A 20,861-nucleotide genomic window follows, 5' to 3' on the forward strand; every position below is an offset into this window, starting at 1 on the left:
GCACGTCACAGTATTGAACCATGTTCAGATTAAAATCAAAGGTACAAAGAGTTTTCTTCAGCGAGGAAACATTTAAAAATTACAAACCTGAGGAAACCAAAGTCACATATTTGAAGAGTAATAACCTAAAATACTCAAATTTAAACATGAAATTGAGATTCGCTGAAGATTTGTAATGAAAAAGACAAAGGGGAAAGAGGAGATCAAAATTCATGATTTTGAGATGTTCCTATGATTTTTAAATTGATTAACGAGTGCATTATGACTGACACTTTGAAACCTGATTACAGGCCAAAGTACTGCCAAAACAGTATTTTTCTAAAAGTAACTTTTTGATTGTATAAATAATAGAGCTCTCTCTAGGAAATATAGAAACTATAAATAAGAAAAACAACTAATAATCACACCACTCAAAAATAAGCCACTCAGATACATTTACTTTCAGTCTTTCATGAATAATAATATCAATAATTTTACAAAAGGACCTGCTAACTACCTTTTTCAACTTAAACTTGTATCCTGAGCATTTTCCACGTCTAAAATTTCTCAGTAGTGTAATTACTGTTTCCGCCTAATGGTCCACAGCCCCAGAAACATACCATAATTTACTTAACATTTTCCCAGTTGTTTCTATATTTTTGTGCTTATTATAGATAATACTGGATTCAATGACATTGTACATAAATATTTACTTTAATGAAATTTGCTAAGGAAATTGTTAGAAATGGAATTACTGGGCATAAGGGTGTAAATAGTCTTAATAAATATTGCCATATTGCTTTTCAGAGAGGCTGTATGGTTTCACCTCTCAGCAACATATGGTGGTGCCTGTCTCTCCACATTCTTGACAGACTTGAGTAATTTTTTTAAAATTTTCACTAATTTGATGGGTAAGATTTGTTATAATATTCTTCAAGTAGAATATGTAAAAGAAACCCCTGACTACACAGGCCAGTAATTTAGCATGGAGATCTCAAGCCCAGTATGGTCAGTTTTGCAGGACAGGCAGTTTCAAAGTGGGAAGCTTTATTGTAGCTGGTCTCTGGTCTGTGAATTTGCAATTTGGGAGATGTTAATTAAAATATCTTGGCAATATATTAGAGAAACATTTTAAGAATTTATAGAGATCTTTGATCACATGAGTGAACTGGTTATCCTACTACATAGGACAGAGTGTCAAATAATTGGAACTTTGACTTGGAACATTAAAGATTTGAACACTTTATATATTTTTTGCTCTAATTATGTAACTGTGGTCAATAATCCTGTTTTATCATTAATTTCTAGTTTTGTTCCTTGTAATAATGCTTCTTGGGGAATATAGAAAACAATTTTAAGTGGTATATTTAAAGGAAAACTAACTTTTCAGTTAAATAATAAGCAATACATGCTCTCCAAATACAATCCAGTGGGAACAGAATAGGTGTGAATCAGTTAGTGAGTCAATGATTATTCCAATGTTTAGTTGAGAGTAACCAAGAGCTCAAAGGAGAGAGAGATGATAGGCACTGAAGTAATTAGAAAAGGTGGGTGTAGGGATGAGCTTGGGAAATACCCAGTTTCACAGTAAATACTCAGGAATGCATTTGGGTTGTTCTGCTTTGCAGGCAAATAAGGCCAGAGTTTCCAGAACCATCAGGCAAGGTAGAGTACAAGATGTAAAAAACTCCCTGGAGGTGTTCAGTTTGCAAAAAATGTATCAAGCTCAATATATATAATACATGCATTTGTGTGTAGTGTATATTAAACTTCAAAAAAAGTTTCTAAAAATATCCATGAGAAAGGCCCAGGGATTCTCTCATACTGATGCAATCATTCACTTTCCACACCTGGTATTATCTGCAGCGCTACCTCCCAGCAGAGAAGAAGCTGTAACTGGGTGCAGGCTGTGTTATCTTCTGCATTATGGAATAGTCTCCGAATTCCCCTTATCCTTTGCCATTAAATAAACTTTACACCCTCTAACTGGCCATGTTTCCATTAATCCACCCATAGTCCTGGATGCCAGCCAAGTAATAAGAGTTCGATAGAGTTCTTTAAGTTGGTGTTTCATACAGATAGAAGAAAGACCCAGGGGCTGCCAAATGAGGATGAGGAAGGCTCACACTGGGCACAGTGAGAGCTGCCTGATAGAAAACATACATGTAGCTAAAAATAAGCAGACAAGAAAGAAATGTGATGGCATTTGGTATCTGTACATGCTAAAGAAATTTTGCAGTTCCAACTATGCCTTTTCTTCCTCTTTGGTACAAGAAACATTCTTCTTGTTTATGGATTTTTATGGACTTTTATTTCCTATAATTAAAATTTTTCTTTTCTTATTTCTTCTGTCTCATCTTCTCAAATTCTTTATTTTCCAGTATCTTGTTACTAATGCTCCACAAGAGAATTCAAGATTTAAAATACAGTTTTGAAAAAGAAACCCACATTTTTACTTTCAGATTCCTTGTTTTTTATAAGAACATAATAGACATTGTATAATCAAATTCACTTGATAATAGCCCAACTTACAGAATTATTATTAATTCAATCTCTTTGTCATAGGTCTATTTAGATATTCTCTTTCTTCTTGAGTCACTTGCAGTACTTTGTATCTTATAGGAATTTGTCATTATCATCCAAGTTATCTACTTGGTCCATAGTATTCACTTAAAGTCCGTTTTTGTTTCTACAATGTCCCCTCTTTCATTCCTGACTTTAGTAATTAGTCTTCCCTCTTTTTTCTCAGTTGGTTCAGCTAAAGCTTTGTCAATTTTGTTGATCTTTTCAAAGAACCAATTTTTGGTTTAATTAATTTTTTCTATTCTTTTTATTAATTTCTGCTCTAATTATTATTTCCTTCCTCCTGCTTGTTAATGCTTCGTTTGGTCTTCTTTTTCTATTGGAAGGTTAGCTTACTGATTTATGATTTTTTTTCCATATAGGATTTACAACTATAAATATCCCTCTAACCACTGCGTTGGCTGAAGCCCTGTAATTCTTTGTATTAATAAAATCTACCGATCTTTTTTAGGTCGATCACAATTTGGGTCTCAATAATAGCATAAAGCATTGTCCACACAAATCCATATCAGCCCAAAGTTTCACTGGGTCAAAATGCACTCCAGCCCCTCCACTTTCTTATTGGTTGTGTGTTTTTCATCATGAGGTTTCTCAAAAGCAGTGTCTCCCCTTTGAACCTAAGGTAAAATATATTAGCAGTCTTTCCTGACCATGACACATTACTACAGTTCAATCTACTTACTTTGCCAAGACCCTCTTCAATTGTGCATTTTAGTTCTTTTCCAGGACCATTTCATAAGAGATGGGATACAGAGAGGTAAGATATTATGCCCTACAGGGCCTATTTTTTTCCTTCTAATCCAATGGTTTAATAGCCAGTCTGCATCAGGATAGCCTAGGATATGAGGCAATTACAATGAACCCTAATATCTTAGTGACTTAAAATAAGGTTTATTTCTTGTTTATGCTATGTGTCCATTGGGAATTATGTTCAACATAGTTAATCAGAGACCTGGGCTAACAGAACATGAGTCATTTTGAGCATTAATAGTAGCTGTGCCAGAGGGAGAGGAGAGAAAGTAAATACTTGGCCAATAAGATGCACATGATAATTATATTCACATCTCTTTGGCCAGAACTAGCTTGTCAAATGGCCTCACTCAACCACAAGGAGTATAGGAAATACAATTCCATCATGTGCCCAGGAAGATAAGTCTTTGATTTTATGGTATTAATGACTATACCAGATGATAGGTACTCTCCTCTTAGAAAGGAAATGAGATCAAAGTTAGAGACCAGAGGAAAGCAATCTGGAGACTTACAAAGAAGTTTTACTTTGTACCAGATAATCCCTTCTTTTTGACCTATTTAGTTCACCTGGGACGTCTTAGGTCTTTTATTACAGACATGAGCCTCTTTAACACGTCCCAGGAAGCAGCTGTATGCTATCAGAACATTACTAGGCTTCAAGATATGATTATAAAGTAATATGACCTCATATTTCATGAAATATAATCCAACATATACGTGCAATAAGAGCTATCCTTTTCAAGGCAATCATTTGGAAAATTCAAACATTTATTCCAGCATAGCTGCTACCTAAAAGATATTTAGAACCTGGATTTTGGCATTGCTTTCAGAGAGTATAGCTCATTCTTTTGAGTAACTTCCTTGATGGGAAGGCTTTATTGACAAAGTTTTACTGAGTGCCATTAATATGTCAGACATTATACTAGATACTGGGTGTTTAAAAAATGTGTAAGACACAATCTCTTGAGAAGCTGTGTCAGGTGAGAGTGGGAGATACACAGCCCATAACAGCAATACCCTTAGTTATGGGAGAATATGAATTCTAGCTGCTCACAGGAAATTTGAGTGGAGGACTAAGAAAGCCAGTTAAATCCATATATAATGGACAGTTATCTCTTGTCATAAAATAAGAGCATGTCGATAAACACATGACTCATGAAATGTGCAGAATTCCAATCAGATAGCTAGAAATAATTTTAAATAGGCAGAACTGGAAAATGTGATAATCAAGGAAGCTGAGATATTTCATTTTCTCAGGAACAAAAAATGGGGATAAGCATCATGGAACAGAGAAAAAGGGGAGTTTGAGGGGTAAAATATGCTGTTTTGTATGTATTGTCCAGGAAAGAACCCCAGAAGTTGTCAGATAGAGACTGCATTTTGGTTTGCTGTGTTGTGGAGAAGGGCTGATTCGCCTGCCCTTACCATGCCTGGATAAAACACTCCCAAGCATATCTCATTCTCATTGTGTTGAGTCTATATGCTCACCTAGTATATTTCAGATAATTCAGTCTCTTTCTTAGATATCACGATACTGGAAACCTGGACATGGTACTTTAGCTAGTTGAATGGAATCTTTCCCATCATAATTTAGTTGATGTGATAATGGCTCTGATAGTAACAAAATTCTATAGGAGTAAAAAGTAACTGCCACCTGGGGGTGGAGGGTGGGAAGGAGAATAGAGGAAGGCACAAATAATAGCATTTAGCAGGTGGTGGGTGGGTATACATTGTGTTCTGGAGCTATTTTGTGGGATGAGTAGCCAATGCAGGGAAGAGAGGATGGGGTTATGATAGGACAAAAGACTAAGATTAGGCCGAGGCTAAGTCTGAAGAGCCTTTAATGCTACACAAATACCTTTTTAGCAAGGGACTAACAGAATCAGATCTGGGTTCAAGATGGCAGAGTGGTGGACAAAAGGAGGATGACTAGACTGATTTCAAAACTTATTACAACAATGGAAAAAAACATTGGGAAAGACGAGAGAGCCTAGAAATAAATCCTCGCAAATATGGTCAAATGATTTTCAACAAGGGTGTTGAGACCACGAAATGGAGAAAGGAGTTTTTTCAACAAATGGTATGGCAAAAACTGGATATCCACAAGCAAAATAATGAAGCTGGACATTTACTTTATACCATGTACAAAAATTAAGTCAAAATGGATCGAAAACCTAACTGTAAGAGCTAAAACTATTAGAAAAAAACATAGGGGGAATGATTTATGACTTGGATTTGAAATGATTTCTTGCATAGGACACCAAAAACATAGACAAAAGAAAAAAACAGACAAATTGGACTACATCAAAATTAAAAATTTCTGTGCATCAAAGGATATAATCAATCAACAAAGTGAAAAGGCACCCCATGGAATGGAAGAAACTGTTTGTAAATCATATATCTGATAAGGGTTGTTAATATTTAGAATATATTAAAAAAAACTCCTGTAACTCAACAACAACAAACAACTTGATTTTAAAATGGGCAAAGGACTTGAACAGACACTTCTCCAAAGAAGATGTGCAAAAGAGCAACAAGCAAGTGAAAAGATACTTATCACTAACCATCAGGGAAATGCAAATCAAAACCACAGTGAGATACCACATCACACCTGTTAGGATGGCTACTATCAAAAAATAAACAACAAAACAAGTGTTGACAAAGACGTGGAGAAATTGGAAACTTGTGTACTGTTGGAGGGAATGTAAAATGGTACAGCTGCTGTGGAAATCATTATGGTAGTTCCTTAAAAACTAAAACATAGAATTACCATCTGATCCAGCAATTCCATTTCTGGGTATAAACCCAAAAGAATTGAAAGCAGAGTCTTGAAGAGATATTTGTACACCCATGTTCATAGCAGCATTATTCACAATAGCTATAGAATGGAAGCAACCCAAATGTCCATCAACAGATGAATACATAAACAAAATGTGGTCTATACATATACGATGATATTATTATTCAACCTTAAAAAGAAAGGAAATTCTGATACATGGTACAACATGGATGAATCTTGAAGACATGTTAAGTGAAATAAGTCAGATACAAAAAGACAAAAAGTAGAATGGTGGTTGCCAGGGGCTGGGGGAAGGAGGAGTTACTGTGTAATGGATAGAGTCTCAGTTCTGGAATGGATAGTGGTGATAGATGTGCAAAAATATGGATCTACTGAACACCACTGAACTGTACACTTAAAAATGATTAAGATGGCAAATTTTATGTCATGTATATTTAACCACAATTTTTTTAAAAAGGGAGGATGGCTAGAGAGAGAGAGGCATGGACATATATACACTACAAAACATAAGGTAGATAGCTAGTGGGAAGCAGCCGCATAGCACAGGGATATCAGCTCAGTGCTTTGTGACCGCCTGGAGGGATGGGATAGGGAGGGTGGGAGGGAGGGAGACGCAAGAGGGAAGAGATATGGGAACATATGTATATGTATAACTGATTCACTTTGTTATAAAGCAGAAACTAACACACCATTGTAAAGCAATTATACCCCAATAAAGATGTTAAAAAAAATAAAATAAAAAAGGGAGGATGGCTAGAAAAAATGAGATACTGGTACTTAGTAGATGATGAGGCCTAAACTAGTATAGTGGCAGAGGGAATGGAAAATTGGAGATAAATGTACACCATAGGAATTTTAGAGGAAGAGTCTTCAGGATGTCATGGAGGGATGGGTAAAGTGAGAAGTCCAAAGGAATTCTGAGGTTTCCTACCATGGGTGGCTAGATGTATGTTGATTCTGTTAACCGTGGTATGGAATACAGGGGAAAGAGCAAGTGTGAAAAGTAGGAAGACAATGAGATCATTTTTAGATTGTTGAGGTTGTGTTATCTGTGTCATGTCCTAAGATAGAGTTTGAGGTCAGAAGAAGAATATAGTGTGTATTTATTGATACAGGAATCATCAATGATAAGTAAGCCTGAGGTTTTCCAACTTCTAGGCAGACTCTGAATGTTATAACTAGGGGTTTTATGCTATTTTTAATGACCCAAATAGTCTCAAATGAATGGCACGTGTGCCTGTAATTATGGTGTACAAGGTATTATTTTTTTTAAATGCCACTGCTTTGTAAATAAAACTCTTCAAGCATTGTGACATGGAAATAAAAACAACAATAACAGTTGTACATAATAGTGAAAAGATTGGCAACCACTACAGAGGTAATACTTGAATCTATATGAAGATGAGTAAGGAATATAACTTTTATTCCAAGTTTACTTAAGACATCAATCTGTTATATTCAAACCTGGGTTACCCCACATTATAAAATCAAGTTCCTTTCCACTTGTCTTTCATATAATATGACTCTTAACTTACCTTAAGGATTTAGACATATTTTATGCCATCATAGCACCAGTCCCATAATGAAAAACATCAACACCAAAGGATGAACTGCAATGAAAATCCTCTACCTGTGGAGGATACTGCATCGCATGCTGTAAAGTGCTGAGTTAATCAAAATAATGGGTAAGATAATAAAATTAAGACTGGAGCACCTCCAGATACTAAATCTTTAGCCAGGGTAATTGTAAGGCCAGCTTCATTTCTTACTCTTATTTCAGGAATTAGTCTTGTGTTGTAGTCTAATGTCTAAAAACATTTGTTTTATATACTTTGTTCAGTTGCCTGATTGCTTACAGCAGGAGGCTAAAGATAATTCCAGTTCCTTCCTCATGTACAGAAGTGAACTTAGTGTTCAATATTCTTTTCAGATTTTGATTCCATAGCAGTGTAACTATTTCTAAATAAACTAGAATACATTCATCTCTTAAAAATTACCATCTTGTTATTATTCCATAACACTACCAATGCTCAAATTAGTTGTGGAATATTTTGGTGAGAAAATGCATTCAAATAATGTTCAAAGTAATGAAGAAAATCAGTCTTATGTTCTGAGGAATTTTATTTGAAGGCCAAAGACCTTACCAACTGAAGCTTACTAAGTTTGCTGCCAATGCGTAAATTACTCGACCTTTTTGGTATTGGTTTTGTCATCTGTAAAATGGGCTACATCCTGGCCTATATGAATGGGGCCCTCTGGAATTGTACAGCATGTAGCCTGAATTGCTGCAAAGCAGTAGCCCAGGCTATAGTAAGATGCTTTCATCTGAAACAAAATATTCAAATCAAAATTGCTTATGCAATAAATTATCTCATCTAGCAAAATGTTCAGAGGTAGTGTGGCTCTAAGATTAATTTGATGGCTCATGTCATCAAGAACCCAAGTCCTTTCCATCTCCCTCACTTCCCCCATTTTCAGCATTACTGTTGTCATCTCTCAGGTTTGTCTCTGCATAGCTGAATGATGGTTGCAGTAGCTCCAAGCATCATGGCCTCCTATAACCATCTCCAAAGACCAAAAGGGACAGAAATTCTCCTCTGAACAATTCCCCAGAAGACTTCTCACATATGTCACTGCCCAGGATTATATCACATGCTCATTCTTTAAGCAATCACTTTCAACAGGAATGGAATTACCATGATTGGCTTACTAATTAAAAGATTTATCCTCCTGGGGCTAAAAAAGTGCCCACTTTCCCATGATGTTTACAGCCAACCAACATCTACAGAGTGGATGGAAGGAAGAAGACAAGACAGCCAGCTACTGAATAGGCAATTAAAGTGTCTTCCACATGAAAAATACCTATACAATAAAAAGCTATTTAACTTAAGTGAAATAATAGATGTGAAAGTAATCCACAACTCAATTATTATGTAAATGTTATGCCTTAACCTTTAAATGGCATCATTCAGTATATTCACCAGTTATATTTACCAGCTAAATTTACCATACTTGGTTTGTGACTTTTTAAATGTTAAAAAAAGCACACTTTTTTGCAGAGATATTATGATCTATAGATAAGGAAGATGACAAAGATGTTAGTCTTCCCAAATTCTACCAACCAGAGAAAAAAAGCACTGTTAATGTTTTATACATCCCTGCAGGAAAAAAGCACTAACATTTTAGTATATGCATCCCAGCAAAGTTTGCCCCATGCTAAGTGCATTAAATATATTTTAACAGAATTACTATACATACTATACTATAACCAGCCATTTCACTTAATTTACCAATATTAATATAGATTTTCATGATAATTTTTAATGGCTGAATAGAATCAGCCTTTGTTTTTAAACAGTCACTTCTATATTCAAAAGAATTGAGATTTGCTATAATGAGGATATTCAGAAAAGCAATTCTGAAGAAGAGCTGTAAACGTAATTGAAGAATTGGAGGAATCACAGATGAGACCATACCTTTCAAGGCCTTCCACTCTCTCCATACAAACCTGCCATGTAAATGTCTTGTTAGCCTTTGGTGATGTAATGACCTTGCTGAGCTTTCCTTTCATCTCAGCACAAGGTTTATTCTCAACTGGCTATAAGCCTTAGGTCTCTTTCATTCACTACTGAATCCCTCTTCAAGATTCAACCACATTCTTTGGTAACCATTACCATGATTATTAGGGCTATTTTAAAATTTTTATTTATTTATTTAACAAACTTATTTTTGGCTGTGTTGGGTCTTCGTTGCTGCATGGGGGCTTTCTCTGGTTGTGGCGAGTGGGGGCTACTCTTCACTGGGGCGCGTGGGCCTCTCACTGTGGTGGCTTCTCTTGTTGCGGAGCATGGGCTCTGGGCATGCTAGCTTCAGTAGTTGTGGCACACGGGCTCAGTAGTTGTGGCTCGCGGGCTCTAGAGAGCAGGCATAGTAGTTGTGGTGCACGGGTCCAGTTGTTCCGCGGCATGTGGGATCCTCCCAGAGCAGGGCTTGAACCCATGTCCCTTGCATGGGCAGGCGGATTCTCAACCACTGCACCAGCCGGGAAGTCCCAGGGCTATTTTTTATTAAAGGACATGGTAAGGAGTTTGTTCAGGGAGAATAAGGGCACTCTTAGAAGTCCAGCTTGATACTTAAATTTTTTTTTTTAATTTCAAGAATGAACTACATACAACTTATAGCATACCTCACAATGCTTTTATTTAGTCATCCAAGTGAGAACAACCCAAATGATCTTCATGTGTTTGGTCAGGGTAGAGATAGAACAAATAAATCTCAGATATTAATTTTGCTACGGTGCAAAATTCTCTTCCAGTGAAGGTCCAGAAGATCCAAATTATCTTTTCCTTTAACCCTGCCTTTAGCCAACTTGTTACCCATCACACTTCCAAGCACTGCTTTTGCTACAGTAACTCATAAGTCTATATAAGCTCCAACAATACCCAAGAACTCTCAATATTTTCTACTCACCTCCATTTACCTGAGCTTTTGCCTGCTCATCTCCTGAATGTTCCGTCTCCTGAATATCATTGGCTGAATATAAAATTTGGGGCAGTTTTATAGTCCCTAAAAAGCAGATAGGGTTAGATATGATGTCTACATAAAACAAAAACTATAAAAAGAATCAAAGTTGAAGCTGCTAAAAAGATTGGAGAAATTGCTCGATATCCCTCAAAGCATGGTATTCGAATTCAAAATCTGTAATAAATTGTTAGTGAAAATTAATCCAAACAAATATTGAATACTGGTTGAGAAGTAGGGGGAAGAATCCTCTTCCACTGCTAGTAGGAGTGTAAACTGGTGTAGTCATCTGGAGGGTAGTATGGCAATAGCGTGGAAAGTTAGTGTGCACATACCTAACAACTTGGGGATTCTCCCCTACATATAGATCCTAGAGAAACTCTTACCACAGTCTGTTAGTTATCTATTGCTATGTAACAAATTACTCAAAACTGAGTGGCTTAAAACAACGATAAACATTTATTATTCCACAGTTTCTATGGGTCAAGAATTCAGGAGTGTCTCTTGTAAAGTTGCAGTCCAGATGTTGGCCGGGGCTCCTGTCATCTGTTTAACTTCAGCTGAAGGATCCACTTCTAAGATGCTGCTGTCACATGACGTGCACGTTGGTGCTAGCTGTTGGCTGTCCCATGGGGCTGCTACAGTGTCCTCAAGAACACTGTTGGCTTTACCAGGAGCCAGTGATCCAAGAGAACAAGGTGGAAATAGCAATGTATTTATTACCTAGTCTGGGAATTCACACATCACTGCCACATTATGTTGGTCACACAGGCGAAACCCGATACAATGTGGGAAGGGATTACACAGGGGCATGAATCATGTGGGACCATCTAGGAAACAGGCTTGCATACGCAGGTCCATAGAAGACATGTATGACAACATTCACCGCAGTATTATTTGCAGTGACAAGGAGTTGCAGGCAACTTAGGTTTTCATTCTGAGAGAAGTTTGAAAGTAAAATGTGGTATACGCCTGTGATGGAATACCTTGTAGCAATCAAAAGTAATGAACCAGATTTATGTATTCCTTTTTCAACTCAAAAGAAACAAAAATAGACATGTATAGCATAATGCAACTGATACAAGTTTGAAAAACACTGTATATATATATATATTTTTTTTTCCCACACCATATATTTTTAAAGATGTATGTGTTGCTAAATATATATATAAAAGGTTGACTGGAAAGACATATGTGGTTGTATGTGGGGGGGAAAGGGCATTGAAGAGGAGCTGAAGGAAGAAGTAAGAAAATGAAAGAAAAGGGGCTTTGCAACAACAATGTGAAGAGTGTGTCATGAATTGAGGAGAGGAATTATCTTAATTCTGTGTAGTTGAGGTTTAAAAAAAATTTTTTTTTTTAGGCAGAGTTGTAATGTGGTCCAAGCAGGCCTCCTAAGAGATCTAACTGAGGCAAAATTCCTAGTAGATAAGGTTCTACTAGTTTCTCTGTGTTGTATTTTTTATGAGTCATATTCCTGTGGAAGGAAAATTTCAATTGTCTTAGAATACCTCTCTTATCTCCTTGTTGGAATGAAATTCTTTTAACAGAACACAAACTTCTTTTGTTTCTCAAATGCAAATAATCTTGAGAGAGGTAGCCCACAAATACAATTTATAAAAAGGAGTAAATCATTGATATCAGATCTCCTTGTTAAGGATGTGTTTCATAGGAGCCTAAATGAACAGGATTTTAAATTTCTTGAACGGGTATGGGGGTAGAGGGGATAGAAAAGAGAAGGAGCACAGAGGGGGTGCAGTAAGGTACCAAAGACAGATCAGCTCCCTCATGATTTTGATTAAAACTAGTGTTTTTAACAAATTTCATTTTGGGGTTGAAATAAGAAAAAGAGATTACCTTGCATTTATGGTAATTTAGTTCTTTTGAGTTCAAGGTATACCCACAGATAAATTTTCATTTGTTTAATTTTAACCATGGTTAACAACTAAATAAATATATTAATTTACTCTCTAGATGTTCTTTCAAACTGATGACTATTTTTGGGGTTCGGTAGTAGTGGATTGATTGGTTTATCCTCAGGATAAATCAAAACCTATACTTGAGGTCAGGCCAATTTTTTACAATTCACAGAGCAACCAGGACTAAAATGGAGAAGGTTCAGGTTAAAACCTAATTTATCTTAGAAAAAGTATGTTGTGCCTACTTGTAATTGTATGATAGCAGAGGGTTAGGAAAATGTTTTTATATTTGAGGAGAATAATAATACTGGTTTTACTGAAGATAGGCCCAACCTATGGCACCGTGAATGCAAGAGTCATTCACATAACAAATGATCCACATGTGTATTGTAACAATTGTTCTGGAGACTAATTGTGGCCCTTTGGGGATCATGGCCAGTACTTCTTGAACAGCTACTCCTGCTGAGTAGCAACAATGAAGACAGCAGTCCAAAGTAGCCAATAGTCACCTTTCTTTTTTTCAGGGATATTTAATTTATTTTTAAAAGAAAATTAATCATTGAAAAACTGTTCTTCGTGTGTGTTTAAGTATTTTATTTCTCATTCGCCCCTCGGACACCAGACATGTTAATATCAAGCTCTTATATGCCAGCTAATATAAAGTAATGTAACCACATATGCTCCCTAAGGCAAAACACCCCAATGAAGACGACTCTCCATGGAGCATCTGGCAGCCAGTTCTACAAACACAAAAACCACACACTTGATTCACAGCACCACCTTGTTCTCTGTTCCACATGGTATTTTTGATTGAGCACCAGCTCCTTAAGGCATCACTGTAATATTTGGTTAACATATGTACATAATAACAGCAGATTTTCATATAAGCCTTCACAAACACTCTAGGAATTTTGGAAAATACTCTGAGGTTATGAAGCATTCTAAAGCTTAATATTTCTTCAAAACTTTTCTATTCTCCCTTCACTACTTATGAAAAGCCCTTTACTAAGGACATTAGCTAAGGATCACGTCTGCACTAGACTGTAAGCTCCATGAAGGTAGGGCCTGTGCCTGTCTTGTTCATTCAATGATTCCTCAGACCCCAGCAAGGCATCAAATCATAGTTCATGAATGCCTGAACTTGTATCTCATGACTTATTAGACAAATTTATATAATAAATTTTTCTTAATGACAACTGGGTTGTATGTCTACAATAGAGACATTTCACCTATTAGAACAAGACCTTAAAAAATATTCTAATATTTTCATATTAGAAATGTGAAATAAACAATAAAAAGTGGTCCAGAGAGGTTCAGAGACTCATGAAAGTCACATCACTTGACTTAAGACCACCTTCCTCCACCCAGCCCAATGCTCTTTGAACCACACTCTGCTGCTCCTCCTTTATGATTCTGTAAAAAGCAAATTTAAATTAACTAGCTTTTTTTGAGAAAAAAAAAATTCCAGGTTCATTAAGAAAAACTAAAAAACTAGTTTGTAAAAGTCTTTTATTGTATCCGTGCCACACATAGTAGTGAAAAATAACACTCCTAAAAAAAAGAATGCTACCTTTTCCACAACATTTTATTTTAAATAAAACTTCAAGTACTCTTACATAGGTACAAAAAAATTCTGATCTACTTGCCTCCAACAGGCCACCACAACACACAGTAGATAAAACACAGTGGTTACAAATGTCTTTTAAATTTATTTCTGAGGCAAGGCAAATGGGAGGGAAATGTTTCTATGAAAAAATACTGTGTGCGTAGGAAATTGTCACAATTTTATTCCACATGGATACAAATGATTATACTTTAATTTAGGCCCTGGTGGCTTAAAATTATATAACAAAATAGAAAAAATGGAAAACTAATATCCCCTACACCCTGTTTCAAAGGCAGGCACTACCAAGATCAAGGAGATGCCACAGTGTTGGTAGAGGATAATTACTGTACAAGCTGTATAGCTATAATTACCTTCAGACTAAAATAAAATGCTACAATCCTTCTAAGGCATAAACAATAATGTCTGCAAACAATATATACACATAATACATATTTAAAACAAGACTTAATATAAACAATAATGAACAGTATATACATGTCAATTTTTCTTCACTGTCTTGAAATACAATTTAACTACACAAGTGATGCAGCAACATATATATATATACACATATATATATGTATATATATATATATATATAAATGTACTTGTAACTCTACAGTAAAGTTTATTTTTGGTGCTTTTATAGCACATCAGTGTAAACAGTTTAACTTGGCTTTGTTTTATATTTTAAAACATTCCTTGTTGTATTTTCAAGATTTAAAGCAATTTTTCTAGTTCTTCCTTTTCACAGAAAACGAAGATTCTGGATGTGGTTTAATCATAAATAATTCATAAAATTAAATACATTCACTAAAAAATAAACTACAAAGTAAAAAAATGAAAAATAGATATTTATTGAGAGGGAAAGGAGAACCATTTCCCACGTTAGAGCTCTGGTGTTGAATATTCAGTGCGATTTGATACATTTTAATTGCTATTGCACTATAACACCCTTTCCTTTGAAAATTCTTTGGGTGTGCTTCCCTGTTCTACCTAAATTAGCTGATAAATCACACAAACCAATAACCAAGGGCCTTGGTTGTTGTAGGAGTGAAGCCTTTAAAAACGGTATCATTCTTCTGATACTTTTTTTTTGTGTGATATTTATTTTAAGGAAAAAAACGTCATTATGTATGTGCCTTGCACATGTATGTAAATACAGTTCACATTGCTGGTTCGTTTGTCCTTGTTTAAAAGGAAAAAAAAAAAGAGATTATTATAACTTCAGCTCACTTTGAAAGTATCTGTCCACTTTTTTTCAAAATACTTCCTCATACTGTGGCCAGCTCTGCCTATATCAGAATCATCTTCATTAAATGTTTCACAGTTGTCAAAAACAAGCCTGACATCTAGAGCAAAAGTTTCAAGGTTTGGATACCTGGAAGAAAACACATGATTACAGGTTGCTTTTGTAGGCTGGTTTTGTTTTGCAAACAAATGAAGAGGTAATAAAAGATAAAATAAAACATAAAATTGAAAGGAAAAAAGAAAAAGATTAGGGTAACTGCATTTAAACTGATATAAAACATATTATACCCTCTTATAAATAGGACGTTTAAAAGACTGCACGTGTTCTGGACATATAGAATTTAAAGACAGGTTAAATGGAAAACAGATTTCTCTTGAAGATCAAGATATATTTCAACAAACTTGCATTTTTCTTACATCCAATTTCCTGTTCGACCTGTATCACAATTTTGTTACAGGACTCATCCTACTTGATTAGTTTATTAACTCTGACCAACTGTATCACTTGCAGTACCCTATTTTTTACACTCAAAAATATTTAGCTACAGTAGAAATAATATAAATGCTTCCCATGCACTATGTACATGACACTTGCCCTGTAGCTTTTACATACATCCCAGGATAGGTCACTCTGTGTTAAACCTTGCCCCTTTCCCATTTCTCTTCTTCTCTCTTCAGATATGCTCTTTTGCTCAAACACTGTCATATGATGATCGAAAACAAGCAAAAAAAGCATGTGCTATCTCTTTACTGGAGATAACATTATCAGGAAACTGCCTTTCAATGAGAAGCACTGTGAATTCAGTGCTTTTTTTGGTGGGATAATTCCAGTCCTCTTTCCCTGTAAGAACACAGAGAAGAGAACTGAAAGGTGCACGACTAGACTTATTAGTAAGGAAGGAGTGGTGCATTTCAAGCCAAATCAATACATTTTGAAAAAGGGCTTTTGGAAAGTCAAATTTAAATTAACTCTAACTTATGACAAATTGAATACTAAAATAATTTACCCATTAGAAATACCTATGAAGCGCACACTGAAGCTCTGAGATCTGGTAAAAGTGGAATTATTTCTTTGATGAAATACCTTGTACAGTCTTTTCACTCCTTTCTTCTAATATGTGCAATAATAAAAGAAGAAAATTTCTTTATCTGTAATGAGCTCACAGAATTGTCAGCCCTGTGTAACCTCACCCATTTTCCTTTTCTTCTGAGAATTATTATTTTTTAAATTAAGGTGAAATGCACATAACATCATATTAACCATTTAAGGTAGATAATTAAGGCACTTAGCACACTCACAACATTGCATTACCTAGTTCCAAAACACTGTCATTACCCCAAAAGGAAACTCTATCCATTAAGCATTTACTCTCTATTCCTTCCTATCCCCAGCCCGTGGCAACCATCAACTTGTCTTTTGGTCTCTATACATTTACCTATTCTGGACATTTCATATAAATGCAATCATATAACATGTGTGGGAATAATTTTTATAAAATATTTTAAAGTTGCCTTGAGAAATATTTATCTCTTTAGACTGTTCCTTACTACAAGAAAAGGTTAATGATTAGCACTAGGGAGACAAATCCGGGAGAGAATTTTAGGCGAGATTCTAGATGAAATAAGTACAACAGAAGGAGGGGGAAGCTGATGGAACCCAGAAAGATTCATTAAAGGAGGCACTTCTTCCCCTCTGTTCTCTAAGTTTCTAGTTTAAAATTTGAAATACTGTTTGTGAGTTTGGGTCCCAGCTCATTAATTTGGGTTTAATGAAATAAGTCGAAGTGAGAGGAGTCTGAATTCTCTGAATTCTGTCTCCCACACCTGGCATCACAAACAGGATTATACAGAACTGCTTCTCTCTGCTTGCTTCTGCTGTGACCTCCTCCATTTACTGGTGCTCATTCTCAAAAGGGAGCTTAGGGCTTCCCTGGTGGCGCAGTGGTTGGGAGTCTGCCTGCCGATGCAGGGGATACGGGTTTGTGCCCCAGTCCGGGAAGATCCCACATGCCGCGGAGCGGCTAGGCCCGTGAGCCATGGCTGCTGAGCCTGTGCGTCTGGAGCCTGTGCTCTGCAACGGGAGAGGCCACAGCAGTGAGAGGCCCGCGTAACAAAAAAAAAAAAAAGAAAGAAAAAAGGGAGCTTAGATTTTGCAGATCTTTTGGTACTTCTGTGTTAATGTGTAAGCCTGTTTATTTTGAGGTTTAGGTTCATCCTCTATCCAGGAACTGGAGAATTATGGAAGTTAAAAATGTTCATTGCAGCTCTATTTACAATAGCCAGGACATGGAAGCAACCTAAGTGTCCATCAACAGATGAATGGATAAAGAAGATGTGGCACATATATACAATGGAATATTACTCAGCCATAAAAAAAAACGAAATTGAGTTATTTGTAGTGAGGTGGATGGACCTAGAGTCTGTCATACAGAGTGAAGTAGGTCAAAGAGAAAAACAAATACCATATGCTAACACATACATATGGAATCTAAAAAAAAATAAAAGGTCATGAAGAACCTAGGGGTAAGACAGGAATAAAGACACAGACCTACTAGAGCATGGACTTGAGGATATAGGGAGGGGGAAGGGTAAGCTGTGACAAAGTGATAGAGTGGCATGGACATATATACACTACCAAATGTAAAATAGATAGCTAGTGGGAAGAAGCCGCATAGCACAGGGAGATCAGCTAGGTGGTTTGTGACCACCTAGAGGGGTGGGATAGGGAGGGTGGGAGGGAGGGAGACGCAAGATGGAAGAGATATGGGAACATATGTATATGTATAACTGATTCACTTTGTTATAAAGCAGAAACTAACACACCATTGTAAAGCAATTATACTCCAATAAAGATGTTAAAAAAAAAAAAAGCAAAAGCAAAAAAACCAGTTCATATATAGACAGAAGTTTTTGCTATTTGGATCATATAAGAACCAATAATTTTGGGCTTCCCTGGTGGCGCAGTGGTTGAGAGTCTGCCTGCCGACACGGCAGGGAACACGGGTTTGTGCCCCGGTCCGGGAAGATCCCACATGCCGCGGAGCGGCTAGGCCCGTGAGCCATGGCCACTGAGACTGCGCGTCCGGAGCCTGTGCTCCGCAACGGGAGAAACCACAACAGTGAGAGGCCCGCGTACCGAAAAAAAAAAAAAAAAAGAACCAATAGTTTTAATGTTTTCGGAATTTAGGCAGGTCCCTTTCGAAATTAAAAAATAATAAAATGGGACAGACATAATTCTTTAAAAGATTGACAGTTCAGCCTCCAGAGAAATAAACTAGTCGTTTGGTCAGTCTCGTAAATCATCTGATACATGTAAGACAGACACTGATCTTTATGAGTTAAGTTCTACTCAACTCTTCTAAACTGAGTTTAAATTACAGATTACAGTGATTTTCACCAAAAGAATATCTAGAAAGAACATAATAATAATAATAATGCAATTAAATATATTTTATAGTTTTTTTAAATGTAAAGTTCCTTCTTTCTCCTTATTTATGACTTTGCTTGAAGTGATGCGCATGGGCTACACTAAGGTAAACTGGTATGCAGGAATAAAGAGTGCAGGGAGAAAGGAAAAGGGAGATGCATAGCTCCTGGCCATTAACACATGGAATGCTTTTGTGTGGGCTTGTTTTGCAAGAGAACAGCCTTATTCTTGTGGCTCCAAAATGTCTAGAACCAGTGTCCAATGTCCAGAACCAACTAAATGCCAACATCTAACAGCTGCTACCCTCTGACAAGAAGTCTGAGGCAATCTAACAAAGATCATTAACTGTGGCCAGAAGTCATTTTGCTCTTTGGATAGGATCACAAAGAGAATATGGTAGAGAGGAGCAAATAATAATTTTCTTCCACATTTAATAAACACATTTTTAGTATTCTCCAACAACTCACAATAAAGCTTTTTTTTTTTTTTTTTTTTTTTTTTTTTTTGCGGTACGCGGGCCTCTCACTGTTGTGGCCTCTCCCGTTGCGGCGCACAGGCTCCGGACGCGCAGGTTCATCGTCCATGGCTCACGGTCCCAGCCGCTCCGCGGCATGTGGGATCTTCCCAGACCGGGGCACGAACCCGTGTCCCCTGCATCGGCAGGCGGACTCTCAACCACTGCGCCACCAGGGAAGCCCCACAATAAAGCTTTTAATAGTTAAAATTTCCAGTGACCTTCTATCTCTACATTGTAATAATCTGAAAATATTAGAGTCAATTTTTGTTAAATCCACATGAGACAGTGTCAATATTCCACTGATGTACAATACAAGCTCTAGCTTACATGTAATTTACTTTGGGAGGCTTTCTTGATACTCTTCCTTACCTTCCAGGCTGAGTTTGGTGCCCTTCCAATGTCAAAATGCTTTATCACACTGCTTTTTAATTATTTACATAATTTTAATTGATTTGTCTTACATACTATACTACCCTGACCAAACGCGAGTGACACACACACACACACCCCTCTCCAAAGGCAGAGCCTATGTCTTTGTTGTTAATGTATTTTTGGCTCACTCGAAAAGTACCCAGCATGTACCAAGCATTCAATAAATATCGAACTGAAATGATTTACTTACTGTCCACTACTTAATTTCTCTCTAATTGTGGAAAAATCCATAGGCTTCTTAATAACTTTCTTATAACCAGGAACAAGTTTCAAGTTTACAGGAAGTAGAAAAGGCCATGCATCCTCATGAGTTTCCATTTCAGTAAGGATCATACTAAAGAAAACAATGTCTGAAATCAGTATCTATGCTTTAGAAATATCTATTTTTATTAAAAATTTACCTTTCATAATCTTTCAAGTAAAAAATGCAAATTAATTTATTTAAAAAGATAAAAGAATATATTTACTTATACTATAGACTTTCATTTACTACTTACACAAATTGTCAAAAAGTTGCCTTTAGTATGGCAGAAGATTTCTAAGCAAATAAAATAGGAAGTTGTAAATATACAGTACATGAAAACTGAAATAATACCTGCAAAGAGCTAGGTCCTTGGAGTCATCTCTTTTAGGTTTCTTAACAGAAGTAAAACTTTCTTGTTTTGACAAACTAATAGAAGTATTTTCCTCCATTTTTCTTTTTTTCAGGTCTTTGATTCCTCTTTTTAATGAACTACTTGTAGATGCAGAGTCTTCATCCTCAGTATCCCCTGTTAAAGTTACTTTCTTGACTTTTTTTGACTCAGTCTTTTTTCCTTTGACATGAAGTTTTTTGATTTTTAGAGTTTGACCACTTGCCTTTAATTTAAAAAAAAAAGGAAATGAGGTATAAGAAAAATAACTGTCCACAGGCCTTTTATTATTTTAAGTTAGGAAAGCCTGACAGGGCCAACAAAAAGAATATTATCTCTGATCTCAAAGGTTGATCATTTTATTATTTTCAAGAGAGATCTATGAATTTGTTCTCCCATAATAATGAGGCAAAAATCTAATAAAGCGTGAAAAATTTATTTTAG

The 20,861-nt window shown here is 36.2% G+C and overlaps 1 protein-coding gene across 18 annotated transcripts in view; it reads right to left on the minus strand.

Moving 5' to 3' along the window:
* Positions 1-10,318: 10,318 nt before the first annotated feature.
* BAZ2B (bromodomain adjacent to zinc finger domain 2B) overlaps positions 10,319-20,861 on the minus strand; it is a 384,859-nt gene continuing 374,316 nt past the window's right edge. For 16 of the 18 annotated variants that reach the window (XM_079923522.1, XM_079923521.1, XM_079923520.1 and 13 more), the window contains 3 exons: positions 20,381-20,643; positions 19,976-20,119; positions 10,320-15,539 (listed from right to left, as the gene is read on the minus strand). In XM_079923522.1, coding sequence (XP_079779648.1) covers positions 15,386-15,539; positions 19,976-20,119; positions 20,381-20,643 — 561 coding nt within the window. In that variant the 3' untranslated portion in view covers positions 10,320-15,385. Of the gene's footprint in view, positions 15,540-19,975; positions 20,120-20,380; positions 20,644-20,861 lie in introns of all 18 variants that reach the window. The other 2 variants (XM_079923516.1, XM_079923517.1) reach the window with 1 other exon arrangement.

Source organism: Stenella coeruleoalba (genome assembly GCF_951394435.1).
Source record: "Stenella coeruleoalba genome assembly, chromosome: 6".
Classification (NCBI taxonomy): domain Eukaryota; kingdom Metazoa; phylum Chordata; class Mammalia; order Artiodactyla; family Delphinidae; genus Stenella; species Stenella coeruleoalba.